This window comes from Rhinolophus sinicus, linkage group LG07 (genome assembly GCF_036562045.2).
Source record: "Rhinolophus sinicus isolate RSC01 linkage group LG07, ASM3656204v1, whole genome shotgun sequence".
In the NCBI taxonomy this organism is placed as follows: Eukaryota; Metazoa; Chordata; class Mammalia; order Chiroptera; family Rhinolophidae; genus Rhinolophus; species Rhinolophus sinicus.
The window spans coordinates 99902265-99926451 of record NC_133757.1 but is presented as its reverse complement, the minus strand read 5'-3'; the positions used below and the strand labels follow the sequence as shown (position 1 = coordinate 99926451).

At 34.2% G+C, this 24187-nt stretch overlaps 1 protein-coding gene across 1 annotated transcript; it reads right to left on the bottom strand.

Annotated features, from left to right (window-relative positions):
* Positions 1-307: 307 nt before the first annotated feature.
* On the bottom strand, positions 308-23392 carry PBK (PDZ binding kinase). The gene is made up of 8 exons (XM_019733093.2): positions 23182-23392; positions 20556-20633; positions 16331-16424; positions 12113-12255; positions 10289-10458; positions 8708-8837; positions 2274-2447; positions 308-1716 (listed from the first exon to the last, which is right to left on the bottom strand). The coding sequence occupies exons 2-8, from the start codon at positions 20611-20613 to the stop codon at positions 1517-1519; spliced, it is 969 nt and encodes a 322-aa protein (XP_019588652.2). The 5' UTR covers positions 20614-20633; positions 23182-23392; the 3' UTR covers positions 308-1516.
* Between the last annotated feature and the right edge of the window lie 795 nt (positions 23393-24187).

Here is a 24187-nt window from a genome sequence, read left to right as displayed (position 1 = left end):
TTGGTATCAAATTATCTGCAACTTTGTGTTGAGGACTTCACAGCCCTATCCAGATTCAAGGGCAAAAAAAGCATGCCTGGGTCATTTTGCAATGTCTGCCATAGACAAATGCTGTGAATTTGCTGGCCCAGTCCTCAGGCATTAGTTTGTTCCCATTTAGATATTCCAACCATAGGAACTAGAAACAAATTTCTCAAGGAAAAGTATTTACCAAAAAAAAAAAAAAAATTGCAATTTATGATAATGGGTTAAGAGAAAAACTGCTTTGTAGCTTGGCAGACCTAATAAGAATGACACAACACATAAATCACCGAGAAAATAATGTCATGATACAAAATCATACATAAGATTTTTCCATAAATTAGGTCAGCTTTCAGTTTACTTTCTTTAGTTACTTTAGTAACTTTAATATTTTGATAGAAGATATGCTCATGTGTACCATCGCTTGGTACAATCACAAACAAAAGGAACCCTCCAGTGAATTTTAATATTGTTTAAAGCGCAGTGGTTCCTAATCTAAGATCCCCCATGTGACAGGAATTTTAAAACTTTTTTACAGTCAAGTCTAAGCATACCACCTAGATTCAAAAGCATAATTCAATAACTGAAAATTCCCAGGGGGCTGTGGCTCACAGATAGAAACCTCTTGTCTAAATCACCCTCATTTTACAGATTAGAATAATAAGGACAAGAGAAAAAAATCTACTCACATTCACTCAGTAAGTTTAATGACAATACTCAAATCAGTGGAGTATAAGAGAATACACTTTCTGGTAACTAAAATGTCCTTTATTCTATATCATTCTATTAGAGTTTTATTATTTTTACACCAGAACTGTGACATGTTTAAAATATAGATTAGTAAATAAAAATAAAAATAAGGGTCTCAGTACAGAAAAATACATTTAATAAATGAAAAGCAAAACCCAAAGATCTGGGGAGAGCAAAGAGAGCAAGACAAGCCTTAACCAAAAATGTTTGGAAATACCTAAAGAGTTACTCTTTTGCCATATTCTCTCAGCTTCAGGTGACCATATTTAGTAAACATATCAACGAAGAAAGGCCAGCAAAAAGTTTAATGTTATAAAAGACAAGCAAAGGTAGACTTATTTTCTATTGCACAAAGTACTAATTTCAACAGACCCATTAAAATTGAGAATATTTAAGATAATTAAAATGGTTAACTACCCAAATTAGTAGGTTAGACATAAGTTTACAGCATTTTATTGCTAGTGTTTCAAATCTATACGAATAAATTCAAATACTTGTTTCTTAAACTTAAGGTTCCTAAACTTTACAGAAAACCCACTATGCTCTCAAATGTATACATAAGTATACATGAAATATCTTTATAATAGAAATAGTTGTTCAAATGTTAACAAGGTGCTATTGTCCTAAAATGGGCCAAAAAATCTAACTATGGATGCTCATAGCAACCATGTAAATGTATTACAGTAAACAGAACAAGTATATACATGAACCATACTGGAAGCTCAGGTCACCATGTTTGAGGCAATCACTGGACCTCTGCTTCTAAAGCTTCAACAATGTGCCCAGCAGAAGGACGATCTTTAGGATTTTCATTAGTGCAGAGAGAGAAGAGTTCAATTACTTTCTGGTACGTTTCATCCAGTTCTTCCATATTAATAGGTGGCCTGGTTCCCAAAGCTGCATAGTACGCTTCATCATCAAAGTCACTGTCATCAAAAGTTTTATCTGTTCATGAAGGAGTTAAGAGATTGAAACAATGAAAGAAAATCATGTTAGGTCATGGAAAAACTTGGCACCTGCTCAAACTCACCCTTGTGAAACAAGAATCCATCATCCAGGATGCTTTCCATTATATCAATCTCTTCATCTGTTCTGCCATGGTATAGACTAGCTATTGTCACGGATTTACTATCAATCCATGGTTAGCAACTCTCACCCCTTACTATGTTGTATTCCAATCTTCTTCTCAGGCAAGAGGAGTTTTTAAGGTAACTTTTGCTCCTCTGAATTTTGTCAACTAATCTCCCTGTTCTAAATCTATATCTCATTTGACTGCGCTTAAACTGAAACTGAGATGGTACCAAATTAGTCATCAGTGTTACTATAATCTACACCCAACACCACTAAATCAAATACCTTGCTCTTTTAAAATTTTAACCTAATAGAAAAATAAAACGCAATCTTATAAACTAATTTTATTTCAAATTTAAAAGATTGGGATTTACATTAAAAATATGTGGTTGCCCCAATAAATTTTAATTTAAAAACAAAAGTGGTTGTACCTTCATCATCATCATCTGGAAGAATAATGTGTGGGATACATAAAGTCATCATTTCCCACAGAGTAAGGCCAAAGGCAAATATGTCTGCCTTATCAGTAATAACGCCCTTCTCCTCCAAAGCTTCTTTGGGTTTCCAAGGCTCAGTGCCGATATAACAGGCCTCTGGGTCGGTCACTGAAACAAGTAAAACGCAGGTAAAATGGTCTTAAGGGAAAACACTAGAAGTCACTAAAAAGGCAAGCAACCCGAAGAAAAGTGGGCAAATAATTTGACAGGTAGTTTAAAGCTAATAAATGTAGCCAGTAAACATGACAAAATACATTCAACCTCATTAGTAAGAATTAATTTTCCCCTAACAAGTTGACAAATATTTGAAAAGCTGGACAATTGGCAAAGGTGTAGAGAAACAGTAATTCTCTTAGAAGGTGGAAGGAATATAAATACATTGTGGGTGTCAAGAGTACAAGACTCTGGAGCTAGATTGCCCTGCCTGGGTTCAAAAACATTTGCAGCTGTGTGACCTTGAGCAGATCACTTGAGCAGATCTCAGTGCGTCAGTTTCTTCATTATTCAAACTACGCTGTCATTAGGCTGAGAGAAGTACCATTTCTATGCCTCTATAATTGCTAAATCAGGGGAAAAGGAAAAGGGTGGAACCACATTGGCTCTTAAAGCTTCTGCCCAGGAATGCCATAGATCGACTCGTATTTCCATTTAAAATTTAAAGTCAACTTATCAATTTCAATAAAAAAAGCCCACTAAAATTTTGATTGGAATTGGACTGAAACTCTACATCAATTTGGGAAGAATTAACAAATTAACAGTATTGATTCTGCCAATCCGCATCATGCTCTCTCCCTATTTACTTCCGTCTTATTCAGTTCTCAGTAATGTTTTATGGTGGTCAGTATATAGTTCAGAGTTTTTTGTTAGAGAAAAGTCTTTAGTATTTTACACCTTTTGGTACTTGTAAATGGAATTTTTAAAATTCTCATTTTCCAATTATTAACTACATATAGAAATAGCAAACTTCACTTGATTCTAGTTCATTTGTAGATTCCTTGAGATTTTCCACCTAAACAATCACATCAATTATAAATACGAACCATTTCATTTCCTTTCCAATCTTCATGCCTTTTACTTTTTTCTTGCTTTCTCTAAGTTTATTTTGATGGTAGGACTACAGGACAGTATTAACACTGGCCAGAGCAGGCATGCTGGCCTTGTCCTCTGTTTTAAATATGTTGCCTATAGGTTTTTCTGTAGATATACTGAGATTAAGTTCCTTTCTATATCTAGCAAGCAAGAGTTATTATGAATGGAAGATGGATTTAGTCAAATGCTTTTTCTGCATCTATTGAGACAACCATGTAGTTTTCAAATCTGTTAATATGCTGAACTGTGTTCACTTTTGAATATTAAAATAACTTTTCTTTCCTGTGACAAACTACTTAGTCAGATGTATTATACTTTTTATACTATTAGATTCAATTTGCTAATATTTTGTTAAAATTTTTTCATCTATGTTTGTGAAGGACACTGCTCTGTGATTTTCTTTTTTCATAATGTATTTGTCAGGTTTTGATATTAGACTGCTGGCCTCAGAATAAGTTAGGCAGTGGTCCCTACTCTTCTAGTTTCTGAAAAAATATGTATAAAACCAGTGTCGTTTCTTACTGGATGTTTGACAGAAAATAACAGTGAAAATATCCGGGTCATGGTTTTTCTTTGGGGGAATGTTTCTTTAATATAGGGCTATTTAGATTTCCTATTTGTTCCTATATCAATTTTGATAAATTGTATTTTTTAAGTAAATTGTTCTTTTTACCTAAGTTGTCAAATTTGTTGACACAGAGCTGTCTGTAACAATCAATTAATCTTTAAATGTGTGTAGAATCTGTAGCGCTCACCTTTTTTTCATTCCTGATACTGTGATTTGTGTTATGTTTTTTTCTTGATCAATCCAGCTAAAGATTTGTCAATTTTGTCTTTCAAAGAACCAGCTTTTGGCTTTATTAAAATAATCTTTTAGTGTTTGTTTTTCATTTCATTGATTTCTGCTCATATCTTTCTTTTTTCCTTCCTTTGACTTACTTTGGATCTGCTTTGCTCTTCTTTTTCTTGCTTAAGATGGAACATAAGTTATTGATTTAGAGCCTTTCTTTTTGCTAATATAAAGCCCTTTTACATTATATTTTGCTAACATAAAGCCCTTAACTTTAGTTGTATCTCAAACATTTTGATATGTTGTAATTCAAAGTATTTTCCAATTTCCCTTGCCATTTTCTTTGATGTATAGGTTATTCAAATTTCTGTTGTTGAATTTTCAAATACTTGGGGGTTTCCTAGATATCGTGTTGCTCTTGGTTTCTAACTTAAATTCATTGTGGTCAACAAACATACTCTATCATTTCTCCCATAATTTTATAAATTTTCCTTTTCAGGTTTAAAGGCTTTACTTCTGCTATGACTAGGATAAACAAAAGCTCTTGCAAACAGAACATTCATTGGACAGTGACAGAATATATTGTACCCAAAATGAAAATTTTCACTATTTGATTACTATTAAATCTCCATTTCTTCATGAATAAGGTTAGAGTGAAAACAAACCAAATATAACTTACTTTCAAATAAACACAAAACCAGAGAGCCTGTTTAATGAAAGAAGCTTCTCTTCAGAATTAAAGAAAAGTTCTGCCTTGCAGGTCTCAAGAAATGTATAAGGAAGAGAAAGGAGGAAACTAACATTTGAAGAACAAACAGGACTGAGAAGGAAAAATGAGAAATCAAGAGTCGAGAAATTGAAGATTCCAGTCAATAAGCACTACACTCATTCATGCAACATTTTGTTGGGCACATTTAATAAGTAGAAGATGAAGATGTCTGTCTGTCTGAAGATGAAGTGAGAACAAAGATGCCAGACTAGGACAATCCCCAGCATCAGGTAGCAAGAAGATGTCTTTTTCCTTGACTCAGCTTTAGGACAGTGAAGTTTGAAAGGCAGTCATGTCCAGCATAAGCTCCGCGAAGGCTTTCCCCCGTACCACCTTACATCCAAGAGGCACTTACTGGAATCCATGACTAGGCAAGAGTCTATGGACACGGTCCACATGGGCACTGATTGTGGCCATAAGGAAGGAGTCTTACCCCATTCTAAGTAGGTCAAATTCCTACAGGGACCTGTCAGGCTAAACAGTAGCTCTCTAGAACTCTGAGTCTAATATAGCAGCTCCAATAGACAATCAGTCAACCACAAGAACATCTCCTATATGTCCACTTACATTTCTCCAACTCGGTGATTAGAATTTAAACATAATGAAAGTGGTTTCCTCATGCTACTGAAAAGTTTGCTTCTCTATGAAGATGGGCTGTTCTGACAACAAGTTTGATGAGACCACAAATTAATGGTCAGTTATTCCTCTTTAAGATGGAAACATTTTATTGCCCTTTACTACATTCAAACAGTCTAAGCAGACATTACCTTTTTCAGTTCTCATGAATACTATCTCAAATTGAAAATGAAACTGGAGCTGCTTCTCATCCTTCAATTCTGAGCTTAACATTATTTTTTCAGGGAGGCCTTTCTCAACATCTAGGCTGGATGAAGTGTCACATGATGTCATGTTCACATAATTCCTTGTAATAGTCATTATCCTTCAGTAGTATTAGTTACTCAAGAGCTACTTTCCATCCTAGATAATGAGCCCTAAATGGGTGAAGACTGTATGTATGTATCCCATTTTCCTCTATATCCATAGTGCCTACCTCACTCAGTGCCTGACTGGACTTAGTATTAAAAATATCTGTTAAATAAATTAATCTAGAGCTACCACTGTTAAGATTTGGGCATTTCACAGGATACCCTAGATATGCAATAGTTGTGAAACATGAACATATTACCTATTAAAACAAAACTTAAAAATAATTTTTAAAGATTTAGGTGTATTTTTTTCCAAACTTTTCTTAATGTTTATATAAATACTTATTTGAAGTGCTATTTTGTAATCTGTTCATTTTAGTATATTTGGATATATTTTCATGCCTACAAATATAAACCTACATGATTTTAATGGCTCTATGGTACTGTGCTGTACAGTGGAGTGGTACAGTAAATTAAACCATCCCTTATTAATGGACATTCTCTTACATTTTGGATCTGTTCTACTAGTGTGTTCACTTCCCCCATGCTTACATATATTTTTTTTAGATTAGGTTCTTAATTTTAATGAAAAGTATCTATTGAAAATAAACGCCCTCATATACATTTAAGGAAGCACAAACCCATGGTTTATGGTTACACCATATATAGATTGATGCTGGGTGCCAGTGAAGACTTACTGTGTTAGCAGTTTTATTAGGATTGTTATTATTTTTGTTACTGCTTTATTTTCAAAGTTGCCTAGGTTCTGATTCTTCTGTCCCAAGTCTGTATCTTCTATAAGCCTAGTTCTGTATTTTTGACCTTTGCAGAATGTGAGGTTTTGAAGAAATTAATGTTATCAGGTTATAAAAAAAATGCCTGCACTGTCTAATTATTTCTTTAGAACATGTTCTTGGGAATGGAATCACAGCATTGAAGGGCATTAAGATTTTAAGGTTTTGTTTTTAAATATATGTATTTCCAAAGTACCCTCTGAAAAGGCTATACCACTGTGGTAATTACTAGTGCTGCTCATTAGTCGTTCGTGTTCTCCACCTTTTAGATGCAGAAGAATGGCACTTTCTGACCTGTTGTGGTTGGGTGGAGCCACAGAACTAGTTTTGCTCTGTGAGCTGTGAAAGAAGTGACTTGCGTCATCTGAGACGGCGCATTTAATTGCTAGTGCAAGTGGGGCTTCCAACAGAACCTTCTGTGATAAACATGCTCTGTATCTGCAGTCCAATATGGTAGCTACTAAGCACCTAAAATGTGGCTAAAGTGGCTGAGGAAACGAACTTTTTAAACTTAAAAATACAAATTAATTTAAACAGCTATATGAGCTAGTGGCTACTGCAGTGGACAGTGCAGCTCTACAGCTTCCATACTATGATGGCAATATTTCATAGCGGATGTTCCAGCAGCTTAGGCCCTAAAGTGAGAATGACATGGAACATACCCTAGTGGACATGTGGCTTGAATAAGCCTGGGTTATTTTAAGCCACTGAGGTTTCTGAGGGTCTATGTCACCATAGCAAACCTTGTCCTGATCTAACTGATACACCCATTGCAATTTCCATTCTGTGTACGAGAGTACATGTTATCCTACACTGTTGCTCAGACTAGCACATAGACATTTTTCAAAGAATTTTTCAGTAATCATAGCTTTTTAAAAATGGTTTCTAGCTTTGGTGTCCTTCTTGAGCCCAACATTAAGGAAATATTTACATACAACTTTTCTACAATCTATGAGGATTAGAATGCGAGAAATAGAAAACAGCTTTATTTTTTTCTATAACATCTTGACATCAACATTTGATGCAACTATCTTTCTTACTAATACATAAATGTCACCTATACCATATAACAAATTCCATAGGTTTGGGAACTATTTCTTGACTTTCTTATACTTTTCTGTCTATTTTGGCATGAATATCACTGCTTTAATTACTGTAGTTTTACAACACTTCTTAACATCTGGTCAGGAAAATTGCAACTCATCATTCTTTCATAAAACTTTCCTGGCTATGTTTGGAAAATGTATCCTCAAGGATGAACTTTGACATGTTCTAAAATAAAATAGATTATACTGACATTGTAGATTTCACAGATTTTTTTGTAATTCATTCATTCATTTCTGCTTTTTGGAGGACTTCATTTTTTTTTTTTTAGCATTCATTAATCTTCCCTTTACCTTATACTCATATAAAGAGGCAAATGTAAATGTTATTTATTAAATAATACGTTGAAAGCAGAAGCTTTATTTGAGGCTGGCTTTGTTCTCACCAAGAACATATCTTAAATTTCCTTAGAAGAGAATGATCAGTACTTAAAATAAAGAGAGAAGGAGTGGGGTTGGCCAAGAGGCAAAAACCTGAAGACCAGACTTCACTAGCAACATTCTTTCTTACTTGCACTAGTTTCTTCTTCTATCAGTTTCCCAAATCTTGTCACTATGTTGATGCTGAATAAATGAATTCCTGTATAAAACCTTATTGAAATTTCATTTTCTAGTCCCTACCACTTAAAAATCCCAATCTAGGTTAGAAATAGTTACCAAAGTTATCTTTAGTTAATATATATATTAATAAGAAAACAATCATTTATATCATGGGTGTATGGCAAGAGAGGGGGCTGGAGGCTGAGTGGAAGAGACATGAAGGATATTTTTTATTATATACTTTTTTATAGTTTTTAATTTTTGAAGAATGTGAACTTATTACCTATTTAAATATGTAAAAATTTGAAATTTAAAAATAGTATAAAAACAAATCTAAAAAATTAGAATGCTACTTACCAGTCATATTTTCATCCAATGGTAGAGAGACCCCTACATCACAGATTTTAATTGTTTCAAAATCACCTTTGATTACAACATTTGAAGACTTTATATCTCCATGAAGCAGCTTCTTTTCTTGGTGTAGATACTAAAATACACCAAGTGGAAAATTTAGCACATCTGAGCCAAAATACAACTAATGAAAAATGTATAATAAGCTTCAAACAAAAAATAAAACTTGAACTCCCTTCCTAAACTACAGGATTAAACCTGTCCATCATTTCAAATTATTTGAAGCTAGAGAAAAGAACATCCCATGTTATCTTGGTCTGCCATACCGACCAAAAACCTAAAAGATGCTTTGGAAATCGATGTCTGTAGATAAGCTAACTTTTTATTTTCAAACCCATCTCACATACTTGTATATCAAAAGATGTTACAGCAGATTTCAAAATATACTGCAATTTTACTCGAGGCTAGTAATTTTTAGAAACAATTTCGGAATCTTCACAATGAGGCATCCTTTCTTCAAATGAATTGTTGAGATGATACAGAACAACAGATGACTTCGGAATACATATTATTTACAAGCAGAAGACGAAGCAGAATATAATCTAAGACTGTATTTTTTTTATACATTAACTCTTAGAATTGACAACTAACAATATTTATCCATAATAAAAAATGTCCTACAAAATTTATTTGCTCACGGATCAGCATTTGAGCTAGTACGTTGTGAGCTGGGCTTGAAAATGATGCAGAGGTAATTCTTGGTATATAACTTGAAACACTCACTGTGCTTAATTTAAATGTTGCCCATCATAAATTCAATGTGCTCAAATATATTTGTAATATATTAATTCCACTATACATATACATTTAAAATCATTATTTATTAAATAATTCAAATTATTTAGTTTAAAACCCATTTAAAATTGGTTTTTCTGTGTATTAAAATATATATATATATATTTAGAAATAGTTTTTCCAGTTTCACATCTCATGAATCAATTTTATTTCAACTTTTAATGTGCAACTTGGATATCAGTTATTACATGATTCACTTTGAGTCATCCAACAGTTTTCTGGAGCCGTCATTACTTCTAATTAACGATATAAAATTCTTTTTATTTCTTAGACTATTTCTATCTAAAGGCACAATAATTTATTTGCATAACACTGAGAGAGCTTTTCTCATTTTACCTATAGATGTATATTCATGATTTCCAAAATTTACTCCATAAAGCAATCTTTAAGAGGTTGTTTACAATCAACAGAAGGTTAGGCTACATCTCCAGGAATAATTACTAAATTTGTGTTAAATTTATTAATCTGTCTAACTAAACCTAACATGTGATCTCTATAAGCAAAACTACCTGACTTGGGTTATTTCAGACTATGTATAGACCTCAAACACTTTGCTGATCAAAATAAGGACATAGTGCATGCTACAATATGAGAGATTCTATAAGGCAACTTTTTAACCTAAGCAACCCCTTCTATTTGGGGGAAAAAAGGCCTATCTTGTAATTAGGTATATAAAATATTTTGTTTTACAATGTTCCACAAAAGCTATTTAAAATATAATGGCATAGTTACCTTTAACCCTCTTGCCACATTCAAAGCAACTTTTAAAATTATGGATGCTGGAAAAGGACCCTGGCTGTCTTTATTTCGTTCTTCTATTAAGTCATTTAGGGACTTTTCACCCCCATATTCCATAGCAAGACATAGACTACCATCATTGGCTTCAGCGAAAGCACGATAACCTTAAAGAAGCATAACATTTTCTTACTACAATAGGGAAGACCAACAGTAACATTTGAGTTTTTTACAGTAATGTAATGGAAAACATCTGGATTAACATTGACAAATATACAAAACTATTATTTACAAAACTATTTCAGTAGATCTAATTTAAAATGCCTTCAGCTCTCTCTCCCCCCTTCTAATTCTTCTGCTGTTTTCAAATTTGCTACTTACATAACCCACCAATTTCTTTCCATCTTTAGTATCAGGGATCTGAATAGCTAATTTTATCATATTACTAAGAGGTTTTTTTTCACAGTATCGCTGAATATTCTGTGTTAACAAGGAAATCTTAGAATTTAGAGGAGAAATGAAATGTAGGAAAGAGACCGAAGGCAGAAAAAAGAAAAAAAAGGAAAATGCATGACAGGTCCTTGATAATATTGTGGAAGTGAAGACTTGTGTTAGGCATTTGCTTCTGCCCTATTTTGCACCATTTTTCTTATTGAAACCCAAATCCTCTCACTTTTGCCCCATCTACCAGGAACTCCATTAGTGAACTAATGCATTTTATTTTCATTCATTGTTATTCATATATTTATTCAGCACTATTTCTTACTTTCTATCCTTAGTTATTTATTCATTTTCACATATTCCTTCATTTGTTTCTCAAGGTATCAAGGTTTACTATAACAAGAAATACAAACTTAAATAAAATAAAACAAACGGGTGCGCCACTCTGGACAAAAGACTGTATTTGAGTGAGCCATAGACCCTTCCATTGCTATCTCTATGTGTATTCCAAACTAAATTTGATGGCTCAATAGAGCAGAGAAGATTGTTCATAAATCAAATTGGATATCAAGGGAATTATCCACACAAACATCTCATGAATCAAATACAGAAGGAAACTCCTCCACACTGAGGGGGCTCTTTGTCAGTGGAACATAGATAAATGCTTCTCTGTGTAGGTGCACTGGGAATTTCTCCATAGAATCAAACAATTTTCCTGGGATGGATCTATCTGGGGGAGCTGCAAAATAATTGTGTTAGTGCAATTAAACTGCGATCATCCTTCATAAATTACATTCTACATTATGCAGTATTTGAATTAGCTGCTATTTGAAGGTAAAAGTCTACTCTGGGTGAGAGGTCAGACACAGGTAAACATGGTTAACTAAATCAGAAGGGAATCTCAAATGACATGCCTGAGAAGTAAGAAAAGCAGTGCAAAGATTTATTGAGAAGTGTTCAGTTCATTAAAAAAAAAAAAAAAAAAAAAAAGCCTTCAGCTTGCAAATAGTACCACAAATTAAAATATTTTTAACTATGTTCTGCATTCCTAAATATAATGGTTTACCAGACCCTACTTCTATTAAAAATGACAACAAAGAAATGATCTAAATGAAGATTATTTTATATTTCTGAATTCTCCATAGTACTAGCACCCTAATGACCATATCTATTCCCATGAAGTTTTTAATATATACTTAAGCATCTAAAAATCTTATACACAATTTTTATCTTAGAATGTTCACATTAATTTGATTCTTACCAAACTCTACCACTATCCTCTTCAGTTTTTATTAGTGAAACTGGTTATGAGATTATATAAACTGTTTCTGAATAAACAATATTATACCAGATCCTGCTGCCAAATAACTTTAAACTTACCTACAATGTTTGGATGATGAAGGCTTTTCAAAATCTTAGCTTCATCAGTTAGTCTCTTTTGATACATACTTTGATAATAACCATTACATTTAGTATTAATCTTTTTCACAGCCCAAGGAGAATGAGACAAGCCTCTTGGAGATCTTTAAAAAGCAATCATAAAATGTACAGAAAGATTAATAACACATTTCAAATGACTAACAAAAAATTCCACATTTTGAAAAGGACTTGACAGTAATTTGTTTTTTAAAAAACATTTACAGTATTTTATACTATCAAACCTCTGCTACATATCCTTTTTAATTGAAAGATAAACAGCTGATATATCTACTAATTATAAGAGAAGTCTGTATCTATTGCTGGAAGGGAGGAGATAATAAGAGAGAACTAGAAGGAAAAAGGTGGAATATTAAAAATTTTAAACTTCAATATTACTACTTTCTAATTTTTCCATTCAAGCATTTAAGACTACCAACTATTTATCAAATATTTAATTATATGTACCAGAGTTGAGTTCTAGAATGCTAAAGTAATAAACACCAGTCTCTAAGAAACAATTTAAAGAGATGTACAAGAAACATCTGGCACATATATAATCATATAAAGAACAAAGGCTTATTCACCAACAAATATTGTGTCTTTACACTAACCACTCCACCGTATACCTTTCACTACATACTCAAAGACAGGCGCGTAAGGCAATAATAAACATACAAATGAGAAAAAAGGTTAAGTTGTCTGTTTTCTAGGAAGATTCAGCCATCTTAACAATATTTAAAGTATAAGTGTTTTGAGCCCTAACTAGACAAACAGGTAAAACAAAGTCAGGGAAAGATTTACCTGAAAAGGTAAGCATTTATTTATGAGTACATCGAATTACGAAAAGACAAAGTGCATGTAGCATAGAGTCACAAAAGTTAGTGAAAGAGTTCAAGATAAATAGTTTAACCGTAAGAACATAACAACACATTGCACCAAGAATTCATTGAGCTTTGTACTACCTCAAGCATAGCTCTATGATTACAGGATCTTTTTTTAAAAAAAATCAAGAAACATGTACTCAGGGGAATCACTAGCTTTCTTAATTTGTATACATCTATTATCCATAAGTTTATATAAACTATTTTTACATCTCCAGTTTTAGATAACAAGAGCATTTGGGGATAACCTCTTCCATGTCACTTTACTATGAAAAATATATTTTTCAAGTTTCAAGGGGTATCCCATAACTCTCGAATGTTTAGAATTCAGGTCCATCTTCACCTTTTCCATAACATATCCTAATCTACAAAATGACAAAAATATATTTATGAAATCAGAATACTTTGCCAAGCTAAAAGTTAGTTCATTGAATAGGCTAATAAAACAGGCACATTTCTGATGAGATTGCACAAGGGGAAAAAAAAAGAGGCACAAATAACATTGTAATAAAAAATGGGGACATAACTATAGATACGAGTATAGCAGAGATAAAAAACAAATACAAGTGAATAAATAGTAAAACTTTTACACCAATAAATTTAAAAGACAAAATAGTCAAATTCTTAGAAAACTGATAAAAGAAGAAATGTAATCAAGAGTTTAAAATCTTCGCACAAGAAACACAAAGCCTAGATAACTTTATAGGTTAGTAAACTAAACTTTCAAGGAACCTATCAATCTTATATAAATTGTTCCAGGAAACGGAAAGAAAAGGGACTATGAGTCTAGTATAACTTTAATAAAAAAGTCAAATAGGTACAACAGAAAAAGGAAAATCGCAAGCCAATTTCAGTTGTATCACAGATGCAGAATTTCTAAACAAATAGCAAACTCAATCCATCAGTATATTAAAAAATAATATACATCAAAACTATGTTGGGTTTAAACTAGGGATGCAAACCTGACTGAACATTAAAAATACGCTTTTAGATTAAAATGACAGCTTAAACACAGACATACCATATAATTTTTATCCCTCTCAAACTAAAACTAAAACAATTGGTTATTTTAAGACATACTCCCACCAACAAGGATAAAAATAACGAAGAGGAGACAACAGCAACAAATTTTTGGAAGATGGCAAGCAGATGAAAGTAAATGACTTAAAAGGCCCAATGAGCTTCTTGAAAGTTATTCAAAAGCAGGTAGACTCCTAGACACCCTCCCCCATTCTGTATCACTAGGCAGTTGTCCATTCCCTATCCCCCAGCTTCTCAAAACTAGAACGAGCTTTGGAAGGGGCTAAAGCAGAGAGTCTTTAGTTTGAGGTTTGCTGAGGTAGCTGAATACCTGTGAACCACACAGGAACACAGTAATGTGTGACCATATACATACTAAATGCTCAATGAGTTTTCATATGTGTATATACCTGTGTTATCACCATCCAGATCACAATATAGAACATTTCTAGTACTGTAATACACTTAGGATGCTGTTTTAAAAAAGGAAATTTTCAGATAATTAAAAATAGACAAAAATGAAAAACTCAATAGCAGTATCAGAAGATGAAGTTGGAAAAATCTCCCAGGAAATAGAGCAGAGACAGAGAAAATAGGAAAACCAGTGCTGCCCCCCCCCCCGCCCCCAAACTACATCACAGATCTGTCCAGTAAGTTCGACATTCGAATAATAGGAGTTCCAAATAAAGAACAGAAAAACGGATGAGAGTTATCAACAAAGTAATTTTTAAAATAATTTCTCAAATATTTAAGAACAAGAATTTTCAGAACCCAAGAGGCCCACACCTATGCACGTCGCTGTGAAATTTCAGAACACTGGTGACAAACAGAGATCATACAAGGTTCCAGTTCCAGGGCAGTGGGAGGAACAGATCATATAAAACAGGTTACATAAAGAGAATCAGCAATCAGAAGGACTTCAGAATTCTCAGCAGCAAACACTGCAAGCTAGCAGACAATGGAACAATGTCCTCAAGATTCTGGAGGAAAATTATTTCCAAACAAGAATTCTAACCCAGAAAAGCAAAAAGGCCATTCAAGTATGAAAGTAAAATGAAACATTTTCAGAAATGCAAATTCTCAAAAATGTATCTCCTGTTCACCTTTTCATGGGGAGCTACCAGATGTCCTCAAACAAAACAAGCTGTAAACCAAGAAATAGCAAGACACGAGGCACAGAAAAACAGAGGATCCAATTCACCAGAGAAGCAAAGGAAATCTCCAGGTTACCAGGAGAGGAAAATCGCACGCTGACAGCGCCATGTTTAGAGGAGTGGTAAGATCAGACTGGAACAGCTATTTTTCAGTATCAGCCATATAAATTTTGATTAAGTTAAATACAGTTTAACTTTGTTAACACATTTAACATTTAAAAATATATTTTTAAAGGGAAAAAAAATGAGACTAGCCATGAACCTGTGAGAAATTTTTTCTTTCAAAGTAAGTTTTTAGACACTAATAAAGCATGTTCATAAATAACATACAAACAAACGGGTGTTTAAACTACAAAAATGCTTCAAGAACACCCACTTATATATAATTGCTATATTATTCTCAATTCATTAGATTTTTAGTAAAGAAAGCATTTCTGTTTAGAAACAATATAAACCTAACAATACACTGAGTTGGACGAGGCCGGCTGATTCCAAGAATGCATAAGGCACACATAATGACTCAGTTGTTTGCCACTTAATTAACATGAAACTAGGTACAGAGTATGAGTAAAAGAAACAACCTAAAAAAAAATGTGTTTGTTAACAATATTAATAGCTTTTAGTATCAACTATTTCATTTTTCTTTTAACACAATTTTCCTACATTAAAATCATGTATGTACCTTTCTTACTTAACAATGATAAGATAGAAACAAAAACTTTACTTTTTTTAGAAGAGAGTATCTTGAGAAGACAACTCTCCAGATAGAAGAGAATGACAGTCACTGACATCTCCCACTTGGAGTCCTTTTTGAGGTTTTCTTATTAAGAATCCTACATCATTCCCACACAGGAATCCCTTTTCTCTGTCCCTTTCCCTTCCCATACAAGGAAAAGGAAAAATTATAAGGTAAATTACTGCTCCTTTAATAATCCATCAGGAGGAAACTAGGAGAAAAGTATACCAAGCAGAGCTCTGGTAGTTATAAAAGGTTCTAGAACTGGAAGATAGCAATCAGGTAGGATCAGGAACATACCCTAATCTAAATATTTGAATTTTCAAATTTCTTTTTGTCTCCAAATATAGTGGAATGTAAAAAGATTAATCTGAAATCTTATACTCACCTTTTCATAAGATAGACATTTACCCCTGTGCCAAAGCCAAGTTTCTGCATAAACGGAGAGGAAGGTATATTTATATATGGAGTTGAACATAATGCTATAAATGTCAAAAAGAGAAATAAAATTAGTATTTAAAAAGACCTCTACAAATGCAAATTAAAATTCTCAACATATTATTGTTAAGAATAGAGTATTAGCATAATCTTTTGGAGAGCAATTTGACACTATCTATCCTAATTTTAAATGACCAAATCTATTTTTGGAGCTCTATGTTACAGTAACACTGAAGCAGGGATCAGTAAATTGCTTATTTCTGCATGGCCCACGAACTAAGAATTGCTTTTTGAAATTGGAAAAAATAGGTAAAAAAGAATATGCAACAGTGGCCGCCCACAAAGCCTAAACTATTTACTATGTGGCCCTTTACAAAAAGTTTGCCAAAGCCATCGTGCACATGCATGCGTGCATATATTTGAATATTGGGATTCACTTTTGTGGCTGTAGAAAACAAACAAAAAAACCTAAGTAACCATTACTAGTCATAATTATAGTGTATCTATATTACAGAGCATTATACAATCATTTTAAAAGATGAGACAGGAGTCCTACTTTTGCTAATGAATAATTAACTGCTCCTGGAAATACCATCTAGAAAACTTGACAAAATATAGTATAGCAGTTGTCAGATATTTGACAATAGGTAGAACAGGGTTGTGATCTTTGAGAGAAGAGAAACAATGAAGTGAGCCATGTCATTGCCCTAACTTACTGCTTTAAGGCGGTTTCCAGGCCCCAGTACAAAGAAACACAGCATAGAGGTCTTGTCAAATTGAGACAGAGATCAGAGGTCAAGGAGAGTTAGATAGCTAGAATTTGTGGAGCACAGAACTAAAAGAGAGAGACAAAGTTAGGGGAAAAGCTCCAGAGATCTGAAAAGAGGTCTCCCCTTTAATGTTTGGCTAAATTCTTATCTGAACATACAATGGACAGAACTCCCCAAAGCTGGGGCAAGCATCAAGGCAAGCAGTAAGCTAAACAATTACCTGACATTACACAGATCTAGGAATACTACCGAAAATAAGACCGAGTCTTATATTCATTTTTGCTCCAAAAGATGCATTAGGGCTTATTTTCAGGGGATGTCTTATTTTTTCATGTACAACAATCTACATTTATTTAAATATAGTCATGTCATCTTCTTTTGGAACATCATTATAACATACTAAATGTGTCCATCTGGCTGACCATCTTAACGGGCTTATTGTTGGGGTAGGTCTTATTTTCAGGGAAACACGGTAGCTCACTTACAATCATTCAGTGTGGTAAATCTGTAGCACACAGGGCATTGAGTTAAGTGCTCTAAAGCGTCATGACTTAGTACAGCTAAATTTTAGTCCAAAGGAAAAAGTTTACAACAAAGGCTTAAGCAATCCTCAAAAGAAACAAGCTAATGTGCAGGAAACTAAACTGCAGGTAGAGCAGAACAAAATCACACATCCTTCAAAGGAATAACCAAGTCCAGCACGCAACAATGTGAAATGTCCAAGAGCCAATAAAAAATTACTAGGTAGCAAGAAAATACGGCCTATACCAGGATACCAGGAGAAAGATAAACCAATAGAAACATACCATAAAAGGACAGTGATATAGAAGCAGCAGATAAAAACCATAAGATATAAATCTTAAAAATGTGCTCAATAATGTAAAGGAAAATATGAGCATAACAAGAAAGAGAAGTAAAAAAAGATCCTAATGGAACTTCAAGGAATTAAAAATATAATGGATAAGAATAACACCAACTTAGAGTAAATGAAAAAGCCACTAAATTTTAAGACAAAGCAACAAAAAATACCAAAGATGAAGCACAGAGAAAAAACACTAGGAAAAAAATAAAGAAATCGTCAATTTGCTATGAGAAAATAGAGAATCACATTAACTATAAATGGTCTAAACAGTGTTGTCCAATAGAACTTTCTGTCATGATGGAAATGTTCTATATCTGTGCTGTCCACTACAGTAGCCACATGTGGTTACTGGACACTTGAAATGTGGCTAGTACAACTGAAGAACTAAATATGAAATTTTATTTCACTTGAACCTTAATTGCCACATGTGGCCAGTGGCTAAACAGTCTAATTAAAGGCAGACATTTTCAGGATAAAAACAAAACAAGACATAACTACGTGCTGTATAATAAACTTTAAATATAAAGACACAAATAGGTTAAAAGTAAAGGGCTGGAAAAATATTACCATTGAAACACTAATCAAAATAAAGCTGGAGTAGTTCAATTAATATCATATAAAGTGGACTTCAAATAGAGTACAACACCAGAGAAACAAAGGAATTTTTATTTATAATAGTAAAGGGGTAAATCCATCAAAAGAAATAACTTTCCTAAATGTATGTGTACCTAATGACAAACTTCAAAATACATAAAGCAATAACTGATAGAACTGAAGGAAAAAATAGGCAAATCCACAATTTTCATTGGAGACACACCTCTGTCAGTAATAGAATAAGTAGACAGAAAATCAGTACTGATACAAAGACCTGAATAAAACTACATGAACAAGTCAACCAGCTTGACCTAACTGACATTTATGGAATACTGCACACAACAGCAGCAGAAAATATGATCTTTTCAAGAACATGAAACATTCATTAAGACAGATAAACTGATCAAGTCAGATTGACCAAGGAAGAAAGAAAATATAAAATACCAGTACCAGACATCAAAAAGGAGACATCATCACAGAGCCTACTGACATTAGAACAATAATAAAATTATATCATTAATTACTTTATACCAATAAATTTAACTTAGAAGGGATGGACACATTCCTTGAAAAACACTAACAAAGTTTCTTACACAAGAAGAAATAGATAAGCTGAACAGCCCAATACCTATTAACTGTGAAATTACAGTTCATCTCTCTCTACTAAAAAAACTCAGGCCCACCTGGTTTTACTGGTGAATTCTACCTTAAGGAAGAAATACTATCAATTCTACATATACTCTTCAAGAAGAGAAGGAAACACTTCCCATCTTACTTCAAGAATACAGAACACCCTGATACCAAAACTAGACAGACATTCCAAAAAAGACAGCTACAGTCCAATATCCCTCACGAACACAGAAGATATCAGCAAACTGAATCAATCAATACATAAAGTATATACAACATGACTAAACTGGCTTTACCCCAGGAATGAAAGGTTTGCTTAACATTTGAAAATTAACATTATTTACCACATCAACAGACGAAAAAAAATAGATTATGAAAAAGCTCTTAACAAAGTTCAACACCCATTCATGATAACCAGGAATAAAAGCAAAATTCTTCAACCTGATAAACAGCATCTATGAAAAACCTACATATACTCTGTGGGGATGTTGATGGCAGGCGGTGTATGAGAAATCTCTGTACTTCCACTCAATTTTCCTGTGAATCTAAAGCTGCTCTAAAAATAAAGTCTATTACCAAAAAAACCCCCACTTTATATCTAATATAATACTTCACTGTGAATAAGTAAATCTACTCACACCTCTTCTACTCAAAAATATATTGGAGCCAGTGCCATAAGGAAAAAAAAAAATAGACTAGGAAAAAGAAGTAAAACTGTCTTGATTCATCTACATTACCAACTGTACAATGTACAACACCCTAAGCAATCTATAAAACAGCTAGTAGAGTAAGTGAGTTTAACATCGTTGAAGGATACAAGGTCAACACGCAAAAGTCTATATTAAAAATGAACATAAGACTTTCTTTTTCCTATGTTATCTTCTAGAAATTTTATAATTTTAACCATTTTTGTATATGATGCATAATAAGGGTCAATTTACATATTGATATCCAATTGCTTTTATTTGTTGAGATTATCCTCTGTCCACTGAATTGCACTGGAAAAATACTTGTATCTTTCCTTCACAAGAGCAATGCATGTTTGAGACCAGGAAAGGTAAGTAGTTCCTTAATGGTTCAAGTTAAGTTGATTTCTTCACCAGAGAGAACCTCCAAATCTATTAGAATGTCAATAAAATTAGCTCGTAGGTGACCATTTCCGGCCTATAAAATAAGTATTATTTGTTAAGATCAACATTATAAAACGGACTTATGCTAAAATTGTGTAAGATAGATAATAATTAAAGCATGAAACTACAATAATACTAAGATATTTCTAATAGCAATAACAATGAAGAAAGGTTTTATATAGATTTTACCAGATTTCCTTTTTTCAGATAATTTGCTTGGTGTCTTGAAATTACTGATTTCTTCCATTATAATAATCACTCTAGGTCCTATGATAAAAATAAATTGAAAGTTACACTGCAATTATAAAGATTACAACTCATTCATGAAGAAAAAATTCCTGTAATACTATCACCCATTGTATCACATTAACGAAATCTGAGAACAGAAAAAGACTATGACAAATATTTAGTCCAATTGTATTTACAATGAGAAAACTAAAATCCAGAGGGGTACAATTACTTACCCAAGGTCATTGAGTTTTTTTGTTTGTATTAATTAAAAAGTAACATACGCACTTGGTTCTTTTTTTAAAAATCACCTAGTACAAAAAGATAAAGAGTGAGTCTCCCTCTCACACTTCCCTGTAGCAAACAGGCTTTTAAAATATTTTTTAAAGAAATTGTCTATGTAAGCAGCATTATTCCTAACAGCCAAAAAGAGGAACAGAAATATCCATCAGATGAACGGATAAATAAAATATGGTACACAATACACACAACAGAATGTTATTCAACAGAATACATATTTTATACAATAGAATATTATTCAGTCATAAAAAGGAATAAAGTTCTGATATATACTACAACATAAATAATCCTTAAAAACATTATACTAAACGAAAGAAGCCAGACACAAGAGGCTACATATACGATTCCATTTACACCTCATGTCCAAAAGGCAAATCCATAGACAGAAACAGATTAGTTGCCAGGGGCTGGGAGGAAGGGAGAATGTGGAAGGACTGCTAGTGAGTGGGTACAGGGCTTCTTTTGAGGACGATGAAAATGTTCTAAAATTATTAGGTTGGTGCAAAAGTAATTGAGGTTTTTGCCATTATTTTTAACCTTTTAAACCGCAACTACTTTTGCACCAACCTAACAGGTAGTAGTTTAATATATTCAACTTTGATTTACCAAACATCACTGAATTATATATTTTCAAAGGACGAATTTTAAACTATATGTATTATATCTCAACAAATTGTTATAAAAAATTGTCTATGCAGGGGTGGCCGTATGGCTCAGTTGGTTAGAGGGCGAGCTCTGAACAGGGTTGCTGGTTCGATCCCCATATGGGCCAGAGTTGCGCCCTCCACAATTAGATTGAAGGACAATGACTTGGAGCTGACATGCCCTGGAGAAACACACTGTTCCCCAATAAAAAAAATTTAAAAATTAAAAAAAGTATGTCCCATAGAAGGTAAAACTGCCCCCCCCAAAAAATTGTCTATGCAAATAAAATGTACATACTGCACATACATGCAAGTTAATCCAAGCTTTTCTTTCTTCTGTAACATATTTCTTAAAGAATCTTTTATAAAGATTTAAAAAATTACTTTAGTTTTTGTTTAAAAAATTAAATTTCATATTATTTATTTATTGTAAACTGTTCCTACATGTCTATAAACTCGTTTGGTTTGCCTGTAAAAAATTGGGAAGCAGAGAGAACATTTCCTTTAATTTTTCTGTATAGCCCATAATAGCATCTTTTAAAACTGTGCCAAGAAAAAAAAATTCATCTCAAATGCCCACCTTTAATTTTCTGTTAATGAGAAGCTTGTTCAGTTTTTAAAGTGTAGCTACAATCACCCCTCTCTTTAAGATTTGCCTGAATTTAGAACACGGACGATCCCCGACAGGCACTTCTAAGCCACCCTAGGACTAAACAAATACATACACTACTGGCAAAGCAAACATGTAGAGAGAGCCAGTAGATAAAAGGAAAAGCAAGAGAACAAGAGAAAAAATAAACATAATTGAGAAAAGAGAAGGAAAACAGTGGGGTGAAAGTAAATGAGAAAGAAAGTAAAGTTCTGAGCAGATTATTTCTAAGGTCCTTTACACTTTAAACCCTCAGTAGGATTTCTGGGAGTAGAGGCACAGACTGTCTATCCCCTAAGCCAGCAGTTTATAGAGGGCTCATTGTTAACAATCCTTCTTCCACCTGCTCAGTCCGCTCACCTGCAAATCGGAAGCCCCATTAGCGGTAGTGGAGGGGTTCAGAGCAGGCAACCGTGCTTCGCACTCCTTTCTCAACCTTCACCCCCCTCCACGACACCAGAACCCTTCGCCAGTTCTAGCCGCCCCTAAGAGTTGGAATTGAGACCCACTCGGCTGCGGTGATGAACTGCTTCCACCAGGCAGAAGCCCCCGTGTTCGGATCTGGCACAAAACTAAATGTGCCTGAAGACTGGGGTCTGGCTTTAAGCAGAGACTCCGGGCCTCCGGATACCCGTCCGTAACATCATTTGTGACACAATAGCAGCTTGCCGGATCAGGGGTGCCCACATCGGCCAAACCACCGTCTTCTCCTATGGAGCTTCCACCAAAAGTAGAGAGCACCAAGCTCCGCTTAGAGAAAGAGCAATTTCTTCCTTGCAATCCCCACCCTACCCCGGGATGCGCCCTCGGGTTTGAGTCGCAAAGATGACTCCGAAGAAAACTCCGAGTTGAACGCCGCATTCCCAACATCGTCAACGTTTCTTCTCTGCCACGGGCTGTTACGAAAGCAAATGCAGAGGCCTCGGCTGCGCGGAGTGCTCGACCCCCACCCAGGCCCGCGCGCAGTGGGCGGCCAGAGAAGAGCGCCCCTTACCTGAGCCGTTGGACGCGGCGGACTCACACTCCAGGCAGGAAAAGACCGCGATGACAAGAGGTCCAGGCCAAGGCCGTCTGGAAATCTGCTCCCGAGGGGCTGCTACCTAGTAGATCTCACGGCTGCCTCCGCCACCCGCCGGCCCACACCCGTACTCGAAGACAACAGTTGACGTTTGAACGCTTCTCGCTTTCAAAACCGCGCGCGCCGCCTCGACGTCAGCCGCAAACTACGGGGTGTCGCGCGGGACAGAACTAGTCGGTATTCGCCGTTCCTGCTCTTGTTGGTCTTTCCAGTTATCTTACCGATCCCATTTTACTACCAAACAAGGACGCTTTCGAGACAAATAAAAGGAAGAGAAGCGCACAAAAAGACAAACTAATTTTTATCACCACTGTCAGCCCTTCGGAGAAACAACTCTGGTTGAAAAGAATATATATATATATATACCTGTATTTAAAGCTGAAATTCTTCCCCAATTACTACAAATACTGTGCTCACAATGTGTAATGATTATTATATAAATTTTTATTACAGATTTATTTGACCTTGGAACACTATAACTAAAAATGCATTAACCTGGAGTAACAATCATTTTTGGCTGAGAAGAGAAATATTTAGAAATTTTGATAACTCATAATTACCACGCACATTCATTTCAACAATTGTTCATTTATTCAATACAAATATTTATAGAGCACTTACTATGTACCAGGTATGTATTGAAAGTCCACTATATATACTGTAGTAGTCACTACAAGAAACCAAAATGATAAAAATCACAAAACTCCCTCCTGCTCAGGAGGAGCTTAGAATCTTGGATGTGGGGAGAGGAAGGGACGGGCAGGTACCCTAAGAACACACACACACACAAAAAAAGAAAAAGAAAACACACACACATACACACACTTCATAGTACAAAAGTCTTTATGTGGATTACTGTGTTCATACACTGTTTTTCAAATGAGGAAACTATGGCACAGAGGTTAACTAATTTGCCTAAAGT